This window comes from Cannabis sativa, chromosome X (assembly GCF_029168945.1).
Source record: "Cannabis sativa cultivar Pink pepper isolate KNU-18-1 chromosome X, ASM2916894v1, whole genome shotgun sequence".
In the NCBI taxonomy this organism is placed as follows: Eukaryota; Viridiplantae; Streptophyta; class Magnoliopsida; order Rosales; family Cannabaceae; genus Cannabis; species Cannabis sativa.
Window position 1 is genome coordinate 13,575,522 of NC_083610.1, and position 20,356 is coordinate 13,595,877.

The 20,356-nt window shown below is 32.9% G+C and overlaps 1 protein-coding gene and 2 non-coding genes across 5 annotated transcripts; 2 read left to right on the forward strand and 1 right to left on the reverse strand.

The window, feature by feature from the left end:
- Nucleotides 1-48: 48 nt before the first annotated feature.
- TRNAF-GAA (transfer RNA phenylalanine (anticodon GAA)) lies at nt 49-121 on the reverse strand. The gene has a single exon. It is a non-coding gene; the product is annotated as a tRNA-Phe (tRNA).
- Nucleotides 122-5,013: 4,892 nt separating this feature from the next.
- Nucleotides 5,014-5,086, forward strand: TRNAF-GAA (transfer RNA phenylalanine (anticodon GAA)). The gene has a single exon. It is a non-coding gene; the product is annotated as a tRNA-Phe (tRNA).
- A 166-nt stretch (nt 5,087-5,252) lies between these two features.
- LOC115717827 (tRNA (34-2'-O)-methyltransferase regulator trm734) lies at nt 5,253-17,854 on the forward strand. Of its 3 annotated transcripts, XR_009684897.1 has the most exons (21): nt 5,259-5,490; nt 5,595-5,842; nt 5,932-6,055; nt 6,198-6,286; nt 6,666-6,832; nt 6,935-7,034; nt 7,210-7,292; nt 7,540-7,746; nt 8,188-8,541; nt 8,655-8,826; nt 9,255-9,446; nt 9,637-9,846; nt 10,123-10,215; nt 10,725-10,933; nt 11,204-11,761; nt 11,842-11,922; nt 12,012-12,097; nt 12,751-13,500; nt 16,225-16,378; nt 16,860-17,003; nt 17,302-17,854. XR_009684897.1 is itself a non-coding variant. In XM_061105519.1 (20 exons), exons 1-20 carry the CDS (start codon nt 5,364-5,366, stop codon nt 16,924-16,926), a joined length of 4,071 nt encoding a protein of 1,356 aa, XP_060961502.1. In that variant the 5' UTR covers nt 5,253-5,363; the 3' UTR covers nt 16,927-17,252. The 3 variants fall into 3 exon arrangements, 1 of the variants encoding a protein (XP_060961502.1); XM_061105519.1 differs by lacking the exon at nt 17,302-17,854 and having other exon boundaries at nt 5,253-5,490; nt 16,860-17,252; XR_009684898.1 differs by lacking the exons at nt 5,259-5,490; nt 5,595-5,842; nt 5,932-6,055; nt 6,198-6,286 and adding an exon at nt 6,312-6,509.
- The last annotated feature ends 2,502 nt before the right edge of the window (nt 17,855-20,356 follow it).

A 20,356-nucleotide genomic window follows, 5' to 3' on the forward strand; every position in this document is an offset into this window, starting at 1 on the left:
ATTTGTAGTGTAAGTATAATAATTGCACAAAAAAGAGAAAAAAACGATTGCGGTGAGCGTGGATCGAACACGCGACCTTCAGATCTTCAGTCTGACGCTCTCCCAACTGAGCTATCCCCGCTTGATGCAAATACTTACTGCAGTTTATTAATAATAGTTTCATTGTGTAATTACAAAAGGGAAATTTGCTTTTTTTTTTATTACAATGACCCAAAACTTTATTGATGAAAAGTAAAATAAAATATATTGGTCATATTAGTATAAATATATAAATATAGATCTAAAGAATACCTTGGTTGATTCAAAGAAAAAAAAAATATGAATAGCAGAAGCGTACCTTAATCCATATAGTGGTGATCTTAATCCATTTAATAAAGATGATCTGTAACGTCCTACTAGAATAGGCATGTTATTGTGATTTTAATTTATTGGTTCATCCGCTAAATCAATAGAGTCACAGATTCTTGAGATCCAACTAATTATTTCCTCAGGATGTTTTTGATGTTCTCCGTGAGTCATATTATTTCTCTCCATCCATATTGCTTATGAAATAATAATTAGTCTTTCAAATAAATTTTTCTCCACAATCTCATATGCATAGATCATTACTTTCTTAAAAGATAAATCTTCCTTCGCCTCATGAAGGAAAGGGCAATCTAATAACGTCCAAATTCCTTGAGCTTAGGGACACCAAAAAATTGCATGTGAATTTGAATCACCTCTATAACCACAAATAGGACAGTTATTATGAGGAACAACCTTACGCCAAAACAAGCCACCATTCGAAGGTAAAATCTCATAGAAACCTCGCCATGCAAAATGAAGAATTTTTTGCAGAATTTCCTCCACCATATTGAGAACACCTCACTAGAAGAAGAAGGTAATCCCTCATCTCTGGTCATTGCCAAATTATAACCACTTTTTATTGAATAATTACTGTTCCGTGTTATGTTAACACCAGTTATCCTCGTGCTCAAAAGGACTTAATAGGATCGATAAGATGAGTTCGGCATTCGGTGAATTAAAAGTATTATTCACCTTACAAACGCCCAACCTCCTAGAGGGTCAATAAAGTTCTGAAACTGTGATCACAATAAAGGAGGATTTTATACAATGAAGAAAAGATGTCAGTCATTGTAACCAAGGATCATTAAATACCCTCGTAGAAACACCATTACCAATACAATGCCTTAATCCTTTCAGTAACAAGTCTCTTCCCATTCAGTCCCTCTCCATGTCGTTGATGGATAATAACCATTACTTACCTCCAAAATAGAAGAGTCTCTAAAGTATCTTACTTTGCGCACTTGAGCCAATAAAGATGACAGTTTAGTTAAAATTCTCCATGCTTATTTTGCCAGTAAGGCTTGATTATATTGATCGAACCTTCAAAAACCTAATCCACCATCACTCTTAGGTTGTAGCAATTTATGCCAAGCTCTCCAATGGATACTCTGTCCTGTATCCACTGAACCCCACCAACACAGGCTATCAAACTTTTAATCTCTTCATTCGGCCCTTCTAGAATTCAAAAGCATGACATCAAATATGTTGGTGCTGAAATTAAATCTTAGTGCAAGTGGGAGTTTGTTGGATTTTATGTCCTAAATAAAACTCATTTTAATATAATCAGATTTACTGATTAATAAAAAATCAGAAATCTTTTTATGTTGCATAGTTCACATGATTTCTATCATGATTATAAGTTTAATGTATAAATTCTATTGAATCTAGAACATATAGTTATTCATGATTATAGTGTTGTCAACACAATAGATTATAATCACGATTATATGTTTCAAAGTTTTTGTCCCATAATTTGTCACAGGGACGGAGCCAGGCTTTGATGGTTAGGGGGCCAAAGTGATGATAGCATGTCTACAACGCCGAAGTTTCACGACTAAGAGTTTTAGAGGCTATTTGACTTCATAACTTAGAAACTGTTATCTGTTTATTAAAATTGAAAACAGTTTTTAAAAATAATTTTTTTTGTCTAATATGTTATCTTTTATATTTTTGCTTACATACTCGGATCCTAGATCCAGAACCAAACCCGAACCCAAATCGGATGGATTCATGTCATGGTATGGTGTTAAAATATTAATTTTTTTAGTAAGAAAAAAACTGAAAATAGTTTTAAAAAATTCGTGCCAAACACCATTAAATTTTTAAAATGACAAAAAATTATTTTCTATTCTCACTTTTGAAAATACAATTATGAAAACTGAAAACACAGCTAAACAGACTCTTAGTGACCAAAACTCTTTTTTGGTGGTGCATCTTAATGAAGATCGATTATTTGTTAGTGATTGAATACCATATTTAAGACTATTAATTTACTATAAAATGTTATATTTGCAACAATAATTCAAAATTATACTTTAATAAATTGTCTAACTCTTAAAAAAATTTCAAAGTGTGTTTCATATATATATATATATATATATATATATATTTGACAAAAATAATCTGAATCAATCAAAATATGAATATATTACTAATCAAAGGAAATATTTATTTTAAAATATTCATATTTTATTTTATAATGATAAACTAATAAAGAAATGAACTAATTACATGATTTAGTATTTTCTAGTAAGACACCTTAATAATATTATTCATATTTTACAGTATAATGGAGATTTTTTTACGAACTTATATTTTATTATGTATCTTTAAATATTTTATTTTATTATTCTTTGTATATTATATAAGCTATAATCATCATATTTTATTATTTATTTATCTTTTATGGGATCCACTCTCATTAATATTCACTTCCATTCATCAATTCCAACTAAAAATCCTCATTTTTTCACTCTCATTACATAGGGGCATATATATATATATTGAATTATACATTGTATATATGTTCTCTCAAAAACTAACAGGGGCCATGGTCCCCTAACTATGTTGTACATAGTTTTTGATTTGTCAGTACACTAGATTTAAACTGACATGATAATCATCGATAAAGTTTACTTACACCTTGGATAAGTGTTATGTCTTTTCCAGGGCATTGACAAAATATGTTAGGATCGGATGTATGGAGTATACATTGGACTGGACCGATATTGACAGTAGATAAGATATCATTAACTTACCAGTTAGTTGATCTTAGGTCAATAGATCTTAATCCGGATATGGTTAGATTTGATCTCAACTATGTTATTTATGATCTTAAAGTTGTTCGGTAAAGCTGACTTATGGATCGACTCAATACTTACATCTTGAGAATATAGTAGTTCAAATGAGTGGGAACGCTAATCATAGATATGTAATCTATAGCTTCTATAAGTATTTAGAAGTGAAACGATAATTTCCTTTGAGCTTGGCTTAATAGAGATAAATGATTGAGATCTTATTTCAATAATTATATTAATTTACTGAAATATCATTTATAGGTAGCTAAGTATTTTAAAAATAAAATACAGAGTAGAACAGTAAATTTGTCCCTATTCGATGTAGATCATCTATAGAGGATCTTTGACTATTTGGATTAAAATAATGAGTAATTCAAATCACATCTATTTTTAATAATAGAGTGTTCTATATAATTAAGAGTTCCATTCTAAATCTATAGAGGACTTAGGAGGAATTAATAAGTTAGGACATTTACTTGATAAATTTCGGATCTACTTATTGTAAGCTTGATTACATAGGGCCATGATCCCCACACTAATTGAGATAATACTGCTTGTAGACTTAGTTAATTGGTTTTAATTAATCAATTATAATTCTAAAATTAGATTATGTCTTATTTATGAATTTTCACTAAGCAATGACTTAATTGTGAAGAAAAGAAGTTTTTAGAATTTATTTGTTAATTAAGAGACTTTATAAGACCTAATTAATTAAAAAGGTAAATGATAATTTTATTTGATAATTAATTATAATTATTAAATAAATAGTTTTGACATCTATAAGATTGAAATGGAAAAATATGGCATTATTGAAATAAAAGATGAATTATGAAATAAAGTGATAAAATTGTAACTAGTGAGGCCCACATGTGTGACCGACCACTTAGTGTATTTTTCCTATTTTTTTTTAATCTTTATAATTAAATCCTAAACCGTAGAATAAATGCTATAAAAGGAATAAGATACTCTCTTTCTCATCTAAACCTATCTAAATCTAGTTTTCATTATCTGTCAGACAACTAGTAAATGAGAACTCCTTCTATAGTGATTTTGAACCCCTTTTATTGTTCTTCATCAATTCGAGCCATTAGTGATAGAGTACCATGTCCACTCATAGTAAGTCAAGTACTCAATCATAGTGTGGAAGACTGTGGTTAACCAAACTGAAGGAGAGAAGATCTAGGTTCAGATCTTGATAATGCTCTGTGGTAGTAAGGAACAACAAGGGCTAGAGATCTGAACGGAAGGAGTCATATTATTTCGCTGCCATCCATTTAAGGTTTTCCAAACTTTATATATTTTTATTTTATCGTATTGGGATATTCATATTTAGGGTGTTAGATTATAGTTAATAATCAAACATATATGTTAGTAAATTTAGATCCTGGTAAAATAATTTTCAGCAAAGAGTTTATAAGTGTTTTATCCGTAGCCCCAGAAAGACAATCCAAAACTGCTTTGAAAATTAAAGGACCAACCACATCCCAATGTTGCTCATAAAACATAGCATTCATACCATGAGGATTTGGACTTTTATCAAGAGTCATACTAAACACTACATTTTTAAATTCTTTCATTGTGAAAGGGGCCAACAAACTCATGTTCATCTCATTTATAACCACTTGTTGTACTGCTTGTAACATCTCTTCAATTTTTAGCGCAGAAGAGAAATAGTACTAAAAAGAGAATTATAGTACCTTTTAGTGTATTTCTATGTTTACACATTTATACTAATATAACCAATGTATTTTTTTTACTTCCCATCAATAAAGTTTTGGGTCATTGTAATAAAAAAAAAAAAACAAATTTCCCTTTTGTAATTAAACAATAAAAAATATTAGTAGTGAACTGCAGTAGGTATTAACATCAAGCGGGGATAGCTCAGTTGGGAGAGCGTCAGACTGAAGATCTGAAGGTCGCGTGTTCGATCCACGCTCACCGCATTCGTTTTTTTCTCTCTTTTTAATAAACTTTATAAACGACAATAGTTTTAACTAAAACCACATACATACACGAAAGTACGACCACTTAGCTCAAGTGGTCATGTTAATATATAAACGCTTAAATAAAAAAAAAAAAAAAAGGAGTACGACCAATAGATCTTGTCCCAGTCTCACTCTCACCCTCCGCTATTTGAAGTCCAAACCCAGAGAAATGTGTGCTGTTTTCTTTTACTGAAGGGTTTTAGAGTTTGTTAACTGTAGCGAAAAGAAGACAATCATGGCGGTAGAGCTAGAGCAGAGCGATTCATGCTGTCTCCAAAGTAGCCAATACATTGGTGAAATTTCAGCACTTTCTCTTCTCCACTTCCCGCATCGTCTTTCTTCTCTTCCTTACCTCCTTGCTGGTACGCTTTCAATTTCATATTATTCTTTATTTCTTACTTACACTGATTACCTCTCAATTCAATCTCCATCTTTCTTTCATTTATCTTCTTCTTTAATCTAACAGGCTCTGGTTCCCAACTTCTCGTCTATGATTTGGAACTGGGAAACATGGTAAACTCTTTCGACGTATTCCATGGCATTCGCGTTCACGGAATTTCTTCTAGCAACATTCATTCCTCTAAAATTGCCATCTTTGGTGAAAAGAGAGTCAAGCTATATAGCTTAGGCCTTGCCCAGATAGGCCTCGACTTGACGCTACTCCAATCCTTGCCCAAGTTTGATAGTTGGGTTTTGGATGTTTGCTTTTTGAAGGTCGTAACAAGTTCATCGATTTTTCTTTTGCACATTGTCCAATTGACATTGAAAATTTATTTCCCTTTCCTTTGATCGATCTAAAGCAGGGTCATTGGAGTTCATCTCAAGAACAGGAAGCCAATTCCCATCTCGTAGTAGGATGCAGTGATAACTCTGTTCTTTTATGGGACATGTCAAACTCTAGCTTGGTTCTTCATGTTCAATCCCCCGGTTAGTAAATCATGTAATGTCTTTTTGCAGCCATCACATTAGAGTAGTTCCTTTCTCTAATCAAATTATGTTCGAGTACTTAAAGTTACTAATATATGCATTGAATTTCCTTTTTTTTTCCACATTATTTATTGGATCGTAGATAGAAGCCTTTTATATTCAATGCGCTTATGGGGTAACACTGACAGTCTTGAAGCTCTCCGTATTGCCTCTGGTACTATTTATAATGAGGTGCTTAATCTATTCTTACTGTGAAAGCTCCTCCAATATAATACTTGCTCTTAGATTTTTAAGTTTTCCCACTCTTCTGAGTGCATTGTTTTCATTGTAGCACTCCTCTATGTTTCTTGTAGCTTTTGACTTGTTATGTACGCTTACATGCTTGTTGAGCTCAATGCCACAAACATATGTGAGCGGATATGGTGGAGACCCAATACTCTTAGTTTTAATCTTGGTAATTAATGTTTACAGTAAATTAAAGAAGTCAGCGTATGCTCATCCCCTTTGGCCTATACTCCCTATGCTTTTTTTGATTAAATTTGTAAAGGGATATTGCTCTTATGTTCTAATTCCCCTGCAATTTTTGAAAAAAAAAATGGATGCTGAACAGATAATCGTTTGGAAAATGGTTCCTCGAGATGATGGCATGCCCAGCTCTCACTTTTATAATTATGAAGCTGTTCATATATGTAAACTAGTTGGCCATGAAGGTTCAATCTTCCGTTTGACATGGTCCTCTGATGGAGCGAAGCTGGTCTCTGTTTCTGATGATCGTAGGTGAATTGGTTGTTTAAAATTATGCGAAGTATTCATAGCTTCTTAATTATAACTGGTATTTTTTCAATTGGAAATCCTCTTTTTAATTGTTTATGCTTGCAGCGCTCGTATTTGGGAAATAGAAGATAAACCATCAGAATCTGTTGGCATCTCCCTCTTTGGTCACAGTGCAAGAGTTTGGGACTGCTGTGTATCTGATTCTGTGAGCTCAACCTTTATACCATTTATGGGCACTTAAGCTTTTTTTTGTTTCATTTTTTATTTCACTCGTTTTCATATATGTCTTGGGGTCAAGTAAAGAACAACAATAGAAAATATGTACTGATGTTCTGAAACAAAAGTAATAACTATAATTTTCTAACTCTTATTTCTCTCAGTTGATTGTCACTGCTGGCGAAGATTGCACTTGCCGTGTTTGGGGACTGGATGGAAAACAACTCCATATGATCAAGGAGCACTTGTAAGTGGTTTATATGGTTTTTCTTTTTGTTAAATATTCGGAATGATATTACATAATTAGTAAATTAAACTGTGCCAGGAACTGATCATTCAGATTGTGGATGTAGTATTATGACAACTTAAGCTTTCATTTTTATTCCCATGATTGGAAGAAGATTATTACATTATAGTTTTAGTCTTCTATGACCTTTTGGAAAGGGGTACAAAACCATGATTTTTTATTCTCTTCATAATTTGGTGTTATACAGAGGAAGGGGAATATGGCGATGTTTGTATGATCCAAAATTTTCTATACTCATTACTGCTGGATTTGACTCTTCAATCAAAGTGCATCAGCTGCAGACTTCACTCTCTGGAAGTCCGGAGGGACATGCTGAGGCAAAGGAAATTGACAGAACAAACAAATTCTCTGTTTGTATTCCTAGATCTTCGGATCATATTGGGCTAACAGATAGGTAGTTCTTTCGGATAGGAGAATATGAGTTTGTGTGCCTGTAATCATTCTTGACTTCCAAAAAGTATTTATCTTACGCCCAGAATTACATGAGCTCCTTTTTTGCTGTGAGTCATTACCTGGTTCCAGTTTACATCGCAGACAACCATTTTTTTTTTCTTTTTTAAAAAAAGAATTACATAAGCTCCTTTTCTGGAAGAAAGTTTTGTATTTGTAACTATTTGAATCTTTGATCATGAAGAATCAGTTGTGCCGTAGGATGTTGATATGACTAATATATTTAACGGCTATTCCTTTAAGAGCCTCAATTATAAACTGCAATTGGTGGTGTTATGTAGTTTGAACATGTTTCCTTCTTTTCTTCATCAAATTTTGTTATTAACAACTGTACTTTACTCGTTATGCTTACATTGGTGTTACCTGGTAATCTGTCATGTTGCAGTAAAAGTGAGTATGTTCGTTGCTTGCGATTTTCACACCAAGACACCCTTTATGTTTCCACAAACAATGGTTATCTCTACCATGCTAAATTATCTCATAATGGTGATGTATGTTGGACAAAGATTGTGCGGGCTAGTGAAAAGGTGCCCATTGTTTGTATGGATTTGCTATCAAAACCATCCAAGCCTTGCTATGAGGACAAGGATTGGATTGCTGTTGGAGATGGTAAAGGGAACATGACAGTTGTCAGAGTTAGTAATGTTGCTTCTCCTAATGCAGACATCACCCTTACTTGGTCAGCGGAAAAAGAGAGACAGCTCTTGGGTACACATTGGTGTAAGCCATTAGGATACAAGTATGGCTATTTATTCTTCTCTAAAAGTGTCAGTGAATTTAATTTCCCTTGTGTTAAGAATATATGGTGATATGTAAGGTTTAATGATTTATTTTTTCTCCATTTATCATTAGCTATGTTTTCACGGCTGACCCCAGAGGAGCATTGAAGCTATGGAGGCTGTGGGATCCCTCACAACCTTTTCCTTATAATTCTTCGGCCAGTAGCAATGTCTCTCTTATAGCTGAATTCACATCTTGTTTTGGAATGCGAATAATGTGTTTGGACGCCTCAGTTGAGGATGAGGTATCCCATTGTTAACTTTTCCTTTGTAATTATTTTGGATGTGATTCATTGTGTGTTTCTTTTCCTATTAATAAGATATGTAATTGGAATGCGTATACAATCACTAGCACATATATGCTTATTGTTTTTCTTTTTAAAGGAAATTTTGTTGAATCATGTTATGTAAATAAATAATTTTAGATGATGGTGAGACGAAGTGAGATGAAAAGCCTTTATGTTTATTTTGAGGAAAGAATAAATAGAGCACTGTTTTAAAGCACATTAACTGCTTCTGAGGACCACCTACAAACTTGTTTATCATTATAAAAGAGAAATGCTCTTGCTATAGATAAGCTTGTAAGTCATTAAGTGAACTTGGTGAGACAAAAAGCTGATTGTATCTTGTTTCTATAAAGTTTTCTTTACGATTGTTGTCTCTACTTTTGTAGGTGCTTGTATGTGGAGATATACGTGGAAATCTTGTTTTATTTCCTTTATTAAAAAGTGTGTTGGAGAGCACAATTGCTGTATCAGATATGAAAATAGCTGCATTATCTTACTTCAAAGGGGCACATGGAATATCAAGTGTCACCAGTGTTTCTGTTTCTAGCCTAAATTCCAATCAGATTGAAATGCGATCGGTATGATTAACTTTTATAAAGTCTGCTGGATATGTGTATTCTAATCAAAGGAAAAGAAAATTCATGCGCTTCAGTATATAAACATTTCTGTGGATGCAATAAAAGAATATTTTGTAGAAATACTAGCATAGACTGTAGTATTTTAGTAACTAAGCTTCTCACATGTTTATGTATATTGCTTCATCTTCAGACTGGTGGAGATGGGTGCATATGCTATTTGGAATATGGCATAGATAGGCAGAATTTGGAATTTATCGGGATGAAACAAGTGAAGGAATTGAGTTTGATCCAGTCTGTTTGCTCCGATAATAAATCAGATTGTGATTCGTCTATTGCCCACTTTGCAGCTGGTTTTGCATCTGTTGATTTTATGATATGGAATTTGAAAAACGAAACAAAGGTATACTTTTGTTTATCACTTACCCTGTTTTTAGAGAACAATTTCATTCATTAAGGGGAAAACCTTAAATCACCAAGAGGGTCATACATCATACATTTCCAAATGGCCTATAAGATGCAATCTAATCCCAAGCACAACACATCTAGGAGCCTAACTTCATCACAGTATTGGGCCACTTTACTCTTTTATATATATAATTATATATATATATAACAAACATAAATTACTTTTACTTTTACTTTTATTAGTGCCTGAATGTAGTTCACATATGAGCAGGTCTTGCAAATACCTTGTGGTGGATGGCGACGTCCTCATTCCTATTATGTTGGTGATCAACCAGAAATAAAGAACTGTTTTGCATACGTAAAGGTTTGTTTATGTCTACTTGTTTATTGACAGTTTTAATAGCTAGAATAATCATCTTTGGATGCTGACCTGGAGTAGGTGAAGAACACAATTAGTCATATTATTTTTATTGAAAATTATTAATCATTGACATTTCTATGATATCTTGGCTGCACAAGGAAGGATTTTTGGGGGTCAAGACATATTCTATGTCTCACTTTAATAAAACCAAAATTTGCTTATCTTATTGATTCTTTTAATAGATAATTTTTTGTTGCTTTTATGCTGTGTCATTAAATGCTCCATGTATTTTTACATATCTTTCTCTTTTCTTATTCCGCTCCCTAAAGAAATGTACAAGATTTTACATTTTTACTTTTTGTTTCTACATTAATTGTTCTGCATTCTTTATAGAGTGGACAATGTTGGTTTTTCTCCTTCAATTAGCAGGTTTTTTTTTTTTTTTTTTTTTTTTGAGGGGGTGGAAATGTGTTTAAAACTTAATTTATCTGCATAATACCATTTTGTTTCAGGATGAAGTTATCCATATTCATAGACATTGGGAACCAGAAGGTTTAGGGAAGATATACCCTCTGAACCTGCATATGCAATTCCATGGGAGAGAAATGCACTCCTTATGTTTCATCACAGAAGAATTGCAGCCTGGAGCAAAGCACAGCCTTTTATCTCGATCTAGTTGGATTGCTACTGGCTGTGAAGATGGAACTGTAAGGTTGACTAGGTATGTCTATAATTAATTTTTAAAATATGATGTAAAAATGATTGAGAAGCTCTGCTTTGGTACTATATGACTTGAGAAAAAGAGCAGATTGTGTGTATTTTGCAGAACATTCTATGTAAGCCTTATACTCATAATGTGTAGACTACCTTCCCTCTCTTTCTGTTTTTTTTCTTTTCTTTTCTTTAAAACTTGTCAATTTCTTTGTCATGAAATTGATAAAGTGTTGCACTGATTTTATGTAATCAACTGATTATTATATGTTTTACTTAGATATACTCCAGGTGTTGAAAATTGGTCTGAATCAAAATTACTGGGGGAGCATGTTGGTGGATCAGCTGTGAGGTCAATATGCTATACGTCAAGGATACACGTGATTTCATCAGATCTGGCCAAAAGTACTGTTGCCCTAAACAAAGATGATGTGTTTGTAGAGAATATAGAAAATCCATTTCTTCTGATTTCAGTTGGTGCAAAACGGGTCCTAACTTCTTGGCTGTTGAGGAATAGGAAATTACACAAGACAGAAGACAGTACACTGGCTGGTGAGCAGCATAATGCAACAGAAAATGGCAATTCATCTGAAGTGTCATCTTCTATGTCATTCCAGTGGCTTTCAACTGATATGCCACCCAAATATTCAAGTTCAGATAAATATACCAAAAGTATTGGGAAGGAAACTGGTCTACAAGAGAATGTGCCTGGTATGAAAGCTGATGAAGGTACAGAAGATGGGAAAATGGAGCTGAAATCTTGCACTAGAGACAAATGTGAAGATGATTGGAGATACCTGGCTGTCACTGCTTTTCTTGTGAAATATGCTGGTTCCAGGTAGTTGGAGATTATAATATATTTGTCATGCATACCGAATTTTCTCCTTGAATCTGATGCCAAAAAATTATTTGTTTCAGGTTAACTATCTGTTTTGTAGTTGTCGCTTGTTCAGATGCCACATTGACGTTACGGGCTCTAGTCTTACCCCATAGATTATGGTATTAATAAAAAAAATCTATGTTTTGGTTACTTAAGGATTTTCTCTAGCATTTCTCTCGCTAACTGGCATTCCTTTGTTACATTGCAGGTTTGATGTGGCATTGATGGTGTCCCTATCATCACCCGTTTTAGCATTGCAGCATGTTATCATTCCAACATGTTTGCCTTCTAAAGGTTAGTCTATTCTTAGTTTAAATCTTCTAGTTGAAACGAAACCTGTATCCCAATCCCACAGTTCATTACAATGCTCTGTTACTGCTCACTCCACAGGTTGAACCTCTAAAAACTCTGAACCTTTTTTGAACAACTAAAAACTCTGAACCTTAAATTAGGAGAAAAAATGGAAAAATTCCTTAAATCTTCTTCGTTTCTGAACCAAACACACTACCCAAGAGAAAGCTTGAAATGACTTTCTTTGAAAGACCCACTAATTCAGCTTTCTATGTATAATTTTTTTTTGTTATGTATAATAATAATGATAATGATAATAATAATTTGATGATGATCATAATAATAATAATAATTTGATGATGATGATGATGATGATGATCATAATAATAATAATTTGATGATGATGATGATGATGATAATGTTGTCTATGCATTCTAAATGAAGTATGTACTCGACTCCTTTTTTTTTCTGGTATTTCTATTCCTACTCTCACAGCCTGTCCATGTGGAAAACTATGGCACACACATTTCTTCATAGAAATTCGTCAATGATATAATCTTTCACTCTTTAATATTAAAATACTGAAGTTATGGTAGTTTGATGGTTTTGACATTACGTTTCTTTTCTTTGATTCATATATAATGTTTCATTCACAGAGAATATACAGGATAGAAGTGTGTATATTGTCATTAGTGGTGCTACAGATGGAAGTGTTGCCTTCTGGGACATAAGTGAAAGTATTGAAACTTTTATGTGCTGGGTATCAGTTCTTCATGTGGAGAAGTTCATTGACTGTCAGAAGCGGCCACGTACTGGAAGGGGAAGTCAGGGTGGAAGATGGTGGAGATCTATTGGCCGTAGCATGTCGAAAAATAGCACAGACAGTGAATCAATCACTGACAAAGCTGGACCAGCCGCTAATCTTGATTTCCCAAATTTTGTTAAACATGAAATACCATCATTGAAAGATGCTTCTGAAAGTAGCACAACAACTTCTTTTGAAGCTATTCATGTTGCCTCCAATAAGTCAGAATTGGACATAGATGATTCTTCATCTGAAATATGCAAAATATGTCCTTCACATGTTTTAAAGAACCTTCACCAATCTGGTGTTAATTGTCTTCATGTTTCGGATGTGAAAGGTTGTCAAAGTCCTGACAATGGTTTTGTTTACAATGTACTTAGTGGAGGTGATGATCAAGCTCTCCACTATCTTAGCTTTGATTTAGAATTTTCATCAGCAGAGGGGAAAACTGAAATAATAACACCAGAAGTGATAAATCCCATCACTGGGCAAGGATGTGCTAAGAACTTTGTTAAATCTTACCAAAATCAGAACCACGGTTATAGGATCAGATTCTTAAATCGTGATAAAGTTCTTTCAGCTCATTCCTCTGCTGTAAAAGGTAAGTAATGTGTTTGAACTATAAATTTCATTCATGTAGAACAGTAGGTCTTTTTATTTTATTTTATTTTTACAGCATAGTACATACAGGAGCCAGTTTGTTTTCTGATTTTGCAGTTAATCATTGTTTCTTTATTGCAATTAATCACCTGTAGCTGTTATTGTGACCTTCCTTTACTTACCTTTCTAAGATTTTTCTTTTGTAAGCATTCAGAATTTTTCATCACATAATTTTTTTGAAAAAAGGAGAAAGAGACCACTTGTCTTAGACTGACATTCCCTCGATGTATATTGCAAGTCTCACTTAAGGCGGAGGAAAACATAGTAAATAAAACAGGAAGCAAAAATAAAAAAACGAAAAAACTGTAGAAAAAAATTGTGACAGAAGACAAAATCCCAAGATTATTACAACAGCACACCCCAATTCTTGCTTAAGTCTGGAAAGGAGAGATTCTCGAAATGTTTAGTTCTTAAGATCCAAGTGACAGTCCAGAATTTGATTCTTTCCCAAACATCCTCCGCAGACCTTTCCACTCCATAAAAAATTCTGCTATTTCTCTCTGTCCACACCGCCCATAACAGTGTCGTAGTCCTCCATAATTTAACTTTCCTTTTGTTCCCCATCGGCTTGCTTATTAGAATAGCATAAACCAAGCTAGGTAAGTACCAATCCAAGCAAAATTCTTTACAATAACGACCATATTTTCCGCGTATATGTGCATTCTAGGAATATATGTTCAATCGATTCATAACTAGACTTGCAACAAACTCACCAGCCCGGAGAGATTGCCATATATGGTCTTCTTTTTTGCAATACTTCATGCACACTTGCTTTCCTTAAGAATACTAACCATCCAAACACTTTAACTTTTGCTGGTACACAATTTTTCCGCAGGGTTTTAGTCCACTCTAGGTTCCTTGAGCTATTATTTGAAGTGAAGCAAAGGAAAGCCGACTTACAAGAGAAAGAGCCACCATATTTTGGATTCCAACCCCTACTGTCAACCGATAAGTTAGCCAAATTCACATGTTCCACTTGCTGTAACAGATCCATCAGACTCAGAAGTTAGAACTTCCCTGTCCAACAGGTTTCTTTTGAATTTGGAGTCCAATTTACCACCCTGAATCCACCTTTCTCCAAAATTGCCATATCTTTGATGCACATATTCTTTGATCTAACCAAAGTGGCTAACTCCGGGTAGGAAGTAAGTAATGTATTCTGTCCAATCCACACATCTTCCCCAAAATGAATTCGTTTCCCATTTCCCAACTTGAAGGTTACCAAGTTTAAGTATTCACCGTAAAGTGATGCAATTCCTTTCCAAGGTCCTCGAGAAGTCATTCTCTCACCTGTTCTAGTATCCCAAAAATTCTCCGACATTCCATAGCGACTCTTTATAACTCTATGCCAGAGCGATTCTGTTTCCAACGAGAATCTCCACAACCATTTCATCAACATGCTCTTATTCCTCATTTCTAAGTTCCTAATTCCCAAACCCCCGCCCTTTCTCGGTCTACAAACTTCCATCCAATCAACCAAATGTTCCCCTCTCGAGAGGTCACTTCCTTCCCAGAAAAAATCCCTCATCATCTTCTCAATCGATTGCACCACCACCTTTGGTGCTTTAAATATGGAAAGATAATAAATGGGTAAAGATGAGAGAGCTGATTGGATTAAAGTTAGTCTTCCCCCGAAAGAAAAGAGCATTTTCATCCATCAATCCTTTTAGCACACACTTTTCTAAGACTAGCCTCCAAAAATCAATTCTATTCGGGTATCCTCCCAAAGGCATACTAAGATATTTCATCGGCCATTCTCTTATCTCACACCCAATAGACGAAGCGCACCTATAAATCACAGACTCATCCATGGAAATACCTAGCAATTGACTCTTGCTTATGTTGACTTTCAAACCCGAGATGGAGCAAAAAGCATTGACTACCACAACCATATTTCTCAACGACGTCTCATCATCTGCAAAAAGTATTGTGTCATCTGCGAACTGTAAATGACTAACTTGCACTTTCTCCTTCCCTACCAGGAAACCAGACACCTTCCTTGAGTCTATTGCTTTGTAAGCCCCCTAAGACCCCAGATTCTTCCCCTAGGTTTTCCATTAACAAAATTGGAGAAAGAGGTTGACGAGATACATCCCATAATCCACTTCCGCCAAATCTCACCAAAACCTTTGCGTTCCAATACTAAATTTAGAAATTCCCACTCAACTCTATCATAGTCCTTTTCAAAATCAATTTTGAATACTAATCCCTTTTTATTCCTACTTCTGTACTCCTCTATCGCTTCATTTGCTACTAGTACTGAATCCAATATTTGTCTTCCAAGTACAAAAGCCGATTGAGTCTCTGAAATCGTGTCTTCCATCACTAATCGAAGTCTAATAGCCAAAACTTTAGCTACTATTTTATAAACACTAGTGATAAGGTTTATTGGCCTATAATCTTTTATCTTACAGCTGTCAATCTTTTTTGGGATTAAGCATAAGAAGGTTTCATTAATGTTCCCTAGGATTCTTCCTTCCACTTGAAAAGCTTTAAAACTTTGAATAAATCATCTTTCACAACACCTCAATTGGGTTGGAAAACAGCTGAACTGTAGTATAATAAATCATCTTTCATCACATAATTTAGTTTATGCAGTATAACTATCAATGTGACAAATTTCTAAGCTCTTTTTTCTTGTCTCACTAAATTTAATTTCATGAAGGTGTCTGGACAGACGGTTTGTGGGTGTTTTCCACTGGTCTAGATCAGCGGATCCGTTGTTGGCGTCTTGGGGAGCAAGGTAAAATAACAGAGAAGGCCTATGTGATCATTAGTGTGCCAGAGCCAGAAGCATTGGATGCTAGGATCTGCAGTAGGTAAGCAGTGTACTTACCCTATGTTTGGTTGAAGAGAAAAGGGAAGGAAAAGTTTGGAGAAAAAGGTGGATGGAAGAAGAAATTTGTTTGGTTGGTTGGTGGTACTCTGTTAGTTGATTAATGAATTCTCTTTCTTGATAAAAAAAATAAATGGAAAAAAAAGTGAAGAGAATGTTTTACAATGTATATTTAACCAAATTACTATTTAAAATAATTTATATAAAATTATTAAATTATATTTTCACATTTAAATCACTTTTTTTTCCTTGTACCAAACAAGATAAAGAAAAATACATTTTATTTTCTATCACCCAAATTTTCTATCTCCCCTACAATTTCTCTCTTTCCATTTTTCTTTCCTTCATACAAAGCATAGGGTTAAGAAGGACCTGTCTTAACAGCCGTCCTACTGAAAGAATATTTGTTGCTTTAATAACCTAATTCTTTGACATAAAGTTCCTCATTTTTTTTTGTCATACAGGGGATACTATCAGATTGCAGTAGCAGGGAGAGGAATGCAAATAGCTGAGTTCTGGTGCAACTCATAAATGAATTCATGAAAGCAGAAGCGATTCGGTTGGCTTGTTTTTTGCCCACTTGGTCATTCCTTTATACTCGTTCCTGGGTACTCTTCATTGCCGAGTGACTTGAAATTTTCTATCTATATGTATTAGTTCCTTTTATTTATTCTTTCTCATTGCCAGATAGAAACTTAGTCACTATCTTGATATTTTGACCATATTGAGAACTTTTGGATGCCTGTATTAGCTGTAACTTGGGTTCCAATTGTATCTTTTTTTTTTCCACAATTTACATGTTATACAATGGATTTGATTGCATATTTTATAAGAGGTTGGGAAGGTTTTTGTTTCTATGTTATGTTTACTTTTGGTAGGTGTGACTAGATGGTTTTCACCTCCCAGGTATGAAGTAGGTGGGCAAGAATCAAGATTCTCAAGAGGAACCTTTTCCAGTACTATAGCAAGTCTGTACAATGAAGCCGAACGCAGAGAACATGGCAAACCATCCATTCTCAACTTCTTTCACCTTGAGCCCGCAAATGCCTCAGGTACCTCTCAACTGGGTTATCCTTATCTCCCAAAGCTCCAAGCCTTGCTCCTATGCACTGCAACAGACTGTTGATAGCGATCGCCCTGTATTTTTGATAAAATGGTGGTATGGTTAATGGAAATGAAAGTCTTTGGTGCCATCTTTATTCTGTAATATTCTTACTGAGGGAGTGAGGGCTTTAACGGAAATTATAAGAGTTTGTCTGATGAGTAATGGAAGCATGGCATGGCTATAGAATCCCAATTTTTTTATAGGATCTGGTGAAGTTAACCTTGAATCATGTTAAAAAGAGGTAGGTGCGTCCTTTTGACACTTAGTACAAAATGTTTTGTATTAGTGTGTAGTACTAAGCACATCACATAAAAAGAGGTATTAGTGTGTATTAGCATTGCTATTTTCTATATATGCGGATAATTACTCATCCAAAAAATTAATAATTTCAAAGGATTCTATTTTTTTTGGATTGAATCAATTAATTAAGAAAACTAAAGTTTGAGTGTAGTATAATTTTGTGCAATTTAGAATAATTATAAAAATCTAAAGGAAGTCTTTACTAAATCTGTGAAAAATATTTTCTTCCTAACATTTTCTTACTATTTCCTATTTGAGGTCCAAACAATGCAAATAATGACATTGGGGTTGTTCACAAAATATCTGATCCAATCCAATAGGCATGATTCAATCCAATTTAATTCGCAAAATGCGGATATCCGCACTTGTGCGGATTGGATTGAAAAATATAAAAATCACACTTGTATGGATTGGATGTTGTTTGATCTCAAAAAGTAATCGATTCAATTTAATTTGCACTTAATTATATATATTTTTAAAAAAATTATAATATATAATATATATATATATATTAATTTTTTTAGTAATATTAAAAAAAAATACACAAACTATTACCCCATATATTGTTTTTTAACTTTTTTTTCTTCAAATTTACAGTTTGGATTTCTAAAGTGGTTGCAGCGCTAATTGCAATAGGGGTTTATATACGATTTTTTGTTGCAATTTAGGTTGTAGCGCTAGTTGCAATAGGAGTTTTTATGTAGAATTTCGTAAAAACATAACAAAAAAAAAAAAAAAATCGTCTGAAGTGTAAAAATGAAAAAGCCCAAACTTTTAATTTCTTAATATTTTCTAGTAATATATTGAGTTGGTGCATTTTATTTGTTTTATAATGGAAGAATGAAAAAAATTATTTTTATTCACATAGACACATACACATAAATTTAAATTAATATATATACTTGACGTGTGGAGGATGTGCTCCAGGCACGTAATTCCCGTCAAAACTTATGGGTTATAATCATATATGTTACTTTTATCAATTATATTTAAACAATTATTGAAGAAAAAAAATATATTTATATAAGAACATAGTGTGGTATAAGTTCACTTATTGACAATCATTCATAATAAAAAAAAAACAATAAAAGAAAAAAAATTACATCAAGTTCTGTCGTTATGCATTGGAACATAATACTAAAAATTGATGTAAATATATCACAAGTTAATTTTTTTGCTAAATATAGTAAAATTTTTATATATCCTATTAAAGATACTCTTGCAAACTTATATATAATAATAACAAAAAATTAAAATAATAATTAAAGTTAATAAATACATGTACATATTAATAATGAAAATGTTAAGGGACACATTAAGTTGCAAAGTACCACAAAAGGTAATATATTGGTGCATTTTCATATCAGTTTCCACATATTTTAATTTAATATGATTTACAAAAATACTAATCAATTATTTTGTATGTGTATTTATATGGAATTGAGCACCTTAAAGTGCCAGTTAATAATAATAGTACAAAAAACTATTTATAAAAAAATAGTACAAAGATTATTTATAAAAAAAAATAAAAAATAAAATAAAACACAAAAGACAAAAAAATTACTAAACCACATGGTATGATATTGAATACTTTAAGGTGCTAATAGAATAATAGAATGTACAAAAAAAAAATATTTACCAAAAATAGTATATATATATATAAAAAAAAACTAAATGACAAAGACAAGTTGTTTGTATTTGTTTTATTATAACATTGATTTATATATTGATGTTATAAATATATTTTTGAGAAGAAAATCTCAAAACTCCACCATAAAGAGCAAAAGCTTTAAAAAAAAGGAAGAAGGGGTGATAATATATTTATTACTAGTTAAAATATATGAGTAAATAATAATGATTTTTTATGTACAGTATTGTAATAAAGTTATATATTTATAAAATTCAAATAAATAACATGTATAGTCGTAAATATGTCAACCAATAAGGATACTTTTTTTCTTAAAAAAAATCCAATAAGAATACTTTGTCACCTTTTATTTAATTAGTCTAATAAACAATATTAGTAGTAGATATTATTATAATGAGGATTGTAATTGGTATTTAAAAGTGTCCAATAGTACACTAATATGAGGGGTTGTGAGAATTGATATTAAAGTATATCATTAATGGTATGTTATCTCTTGTAGTGTTGCACCTCAAGTATTTCCAACGAAGATTTATTGTTAAAAAATAGTTTTTTATACTATGTTAAATAGGATATTGGCGGCTAAACCACTTAATTTTACGTTTTGTAACACTTAACCACAAAAATTGCCACGGTGGACTGTCCAAGTGTACACACTTATACACGTGTCAAATTTTTAGTGGTCCACGTAATATTAGTTTTAAAAAATAATTATAAATATTTAAAAAAATTAAAAAATTAATTTTTTTTTTCTTTTTCTTCTTTCTTTTTCTTCTTCCCAACCCACTTTTTCTTCGTCACCCACTCAAAACTCAAAAAACCTAAACCCACCAACACCAGAGCCCCAAATCCCTAACTATCCAATCGCATCCCGAACCAGAACCCCACTTAAGAAGCAATTCGAGATATGG